This window comes from Carlito syrichta, unplaced genomic scaffold (genome assembly GCF_000164805.1).
Source record: "Carlito syrichta isolate Samal-C Ts95f unplaced genomic scaffold, Tarsius_syrichta-2.0.1 Scaffold302035, whole genome shotgun sequence".
NCBI lineage: Eukaryota > Metazoa > Chordata > Mammalia > Primates > Tarsiidae > Carlito > Carlito syrichta.
Window position 1 is genome coordinate 158,326 of NW_007246131.1, and position 1,593 is coordinate 159,918.

The 1,593-nt window shown below is 35.9% G+C and overlaps 1 protein-coding gene across 1 annotated transcript; it reads left to right on the forward strand.

The window, feature by feature from the left end:
• The first annotated feature begins 316 nt into the window (after positions 1–316).
• Positions 317–1,267, forward strand: TAS2R14 (taste 2 receptor member 14). The gene has a single exon (XM_008055932.1). The coding sequence runs from the start codon at positions 317–319 to the stop codon at positions 1,265–1,267; it is 951 nt and encodes a 316-aa protein (XP_008054123.1).
• Positions 1,268–1,593: the final 326 nt, after the last annotated feature.

Below are 1,593 nucleotides of genomic sequence, written 5' to 3' on the forward strand. Positions count from 1 at the left end.
AAAGTAGACACGTCTTTATTTGCATGTTGGCAAATGAGAATTCAGTGTTTCCGCCATCACCAACTACAAGAGAATTCAACCTACTGTGTGTAAGCTTACTGTACAAAGCTTAGCTGAGCTGTCTGGGAAATTATGAAGATTTTCCTGAAGAAGGCTATAGATCCAGTCATTAGCAAATCTTGACAGTTGCTGGTTTAACATTTAAAGGGAGCATACTATTGAATTTTCAAGATCAGATACACATAGCATTTTAGATGAGTGCGTTAAGAAATCTTCAGCAGTGATATTAGACATTGGGGCATTTTTTTAACAGACAATGGGTAGTGTCATAAAGAGCACATTAACACTCATTTTAAGCGTGGAATTCATAATTGGAAACTTAGGAAATGGATTCATTGTATTGGTGAACTGTGTTGACTGGATCAAGAGAAGAAAGCTCTCTTTAGCTGATCAAATCCTCACTGCTTTGGCAATCTCCAGAATTGGTCTGCTTTGGTTAATGATCGTAAGTTGGTGTGTATCTGTGTTTTATCCAGCTTTGTTTGAGACTCAAGAAATATTAAGAACGCTTAATGTTACCTGGACAGTGACCAACCATTGTAGCATCTGGCTTGCTACAAGCCTCAGCACCCTTTATTTTCTCAAGATAGCCATGTTTTCCAATTCTGTTTTTCTCTACCTAAAGTGGAGAATTAAAAAGGTGATTTTAGTGATACTTCTTGTGGCCTTGGTCCTCTTGGTTTTTAATATTGCACTGACAAATATTCTTGTTAATGCATGGATCAGTGGATGCAGAAGAAATAAGACTTGCAGCTCTGGTTCAAGTGACTATGCACAAGTTACCAGTTCTCTTTTGTTAACCAACACTATGTTCATTTTCATACCGTTTACTCTGACCCTGACAACTTTTCTCCTGCTAATCTTCTCCCTGTGGAAGCATCTCAAGAAGATGAAGCACAGTGTCAACGGATCCAGGGATGCCAGCACCAAGGTCCACATAAAAGCCATGCAAACTATAGTCGCCTTCCTCTTACTTTATACCGTTTTCTTTCTATCTTTTTTTCTACCAGTTTGGAGCTCTGAGTTACTAGACAAAAATATGATTATTATGTTTTGCCAGGTTATTGCAATTGTTTACCCTTCAGGCCACTCATGTGTCCTGATTCTGGCAAACAATAAACTGAGACAGACTTCTCTGTTGGTGCTGGGGTGCAGGTTCAAAGATAGTGAGACCTCAGGCCATGGACCTCTCACCGAATCATCTTAAATATTCTAGAGGAAAATCATAACAAGTTCATAAGAAATTCTTGTATGTTACAAACTTATACTTCCCTAATATTCTTCCACTATGTATAATTTTTACAATTTTACAAAAGTATATTTTGAATAAACATTATCCAAACATATTACAACTTAGCAGGATATAGACATGTATGTATAGTAACATACCTAGACACAGGAGGATATGCATATGGACTCATTAAATATAATAACTCTTTATAGTAACAAATAATATAAATTTTATATTTCATTAACCTTTTTTGAGATTTTTAAATGAGAAACCTATAAGATATAAGATATATGTATGTATGT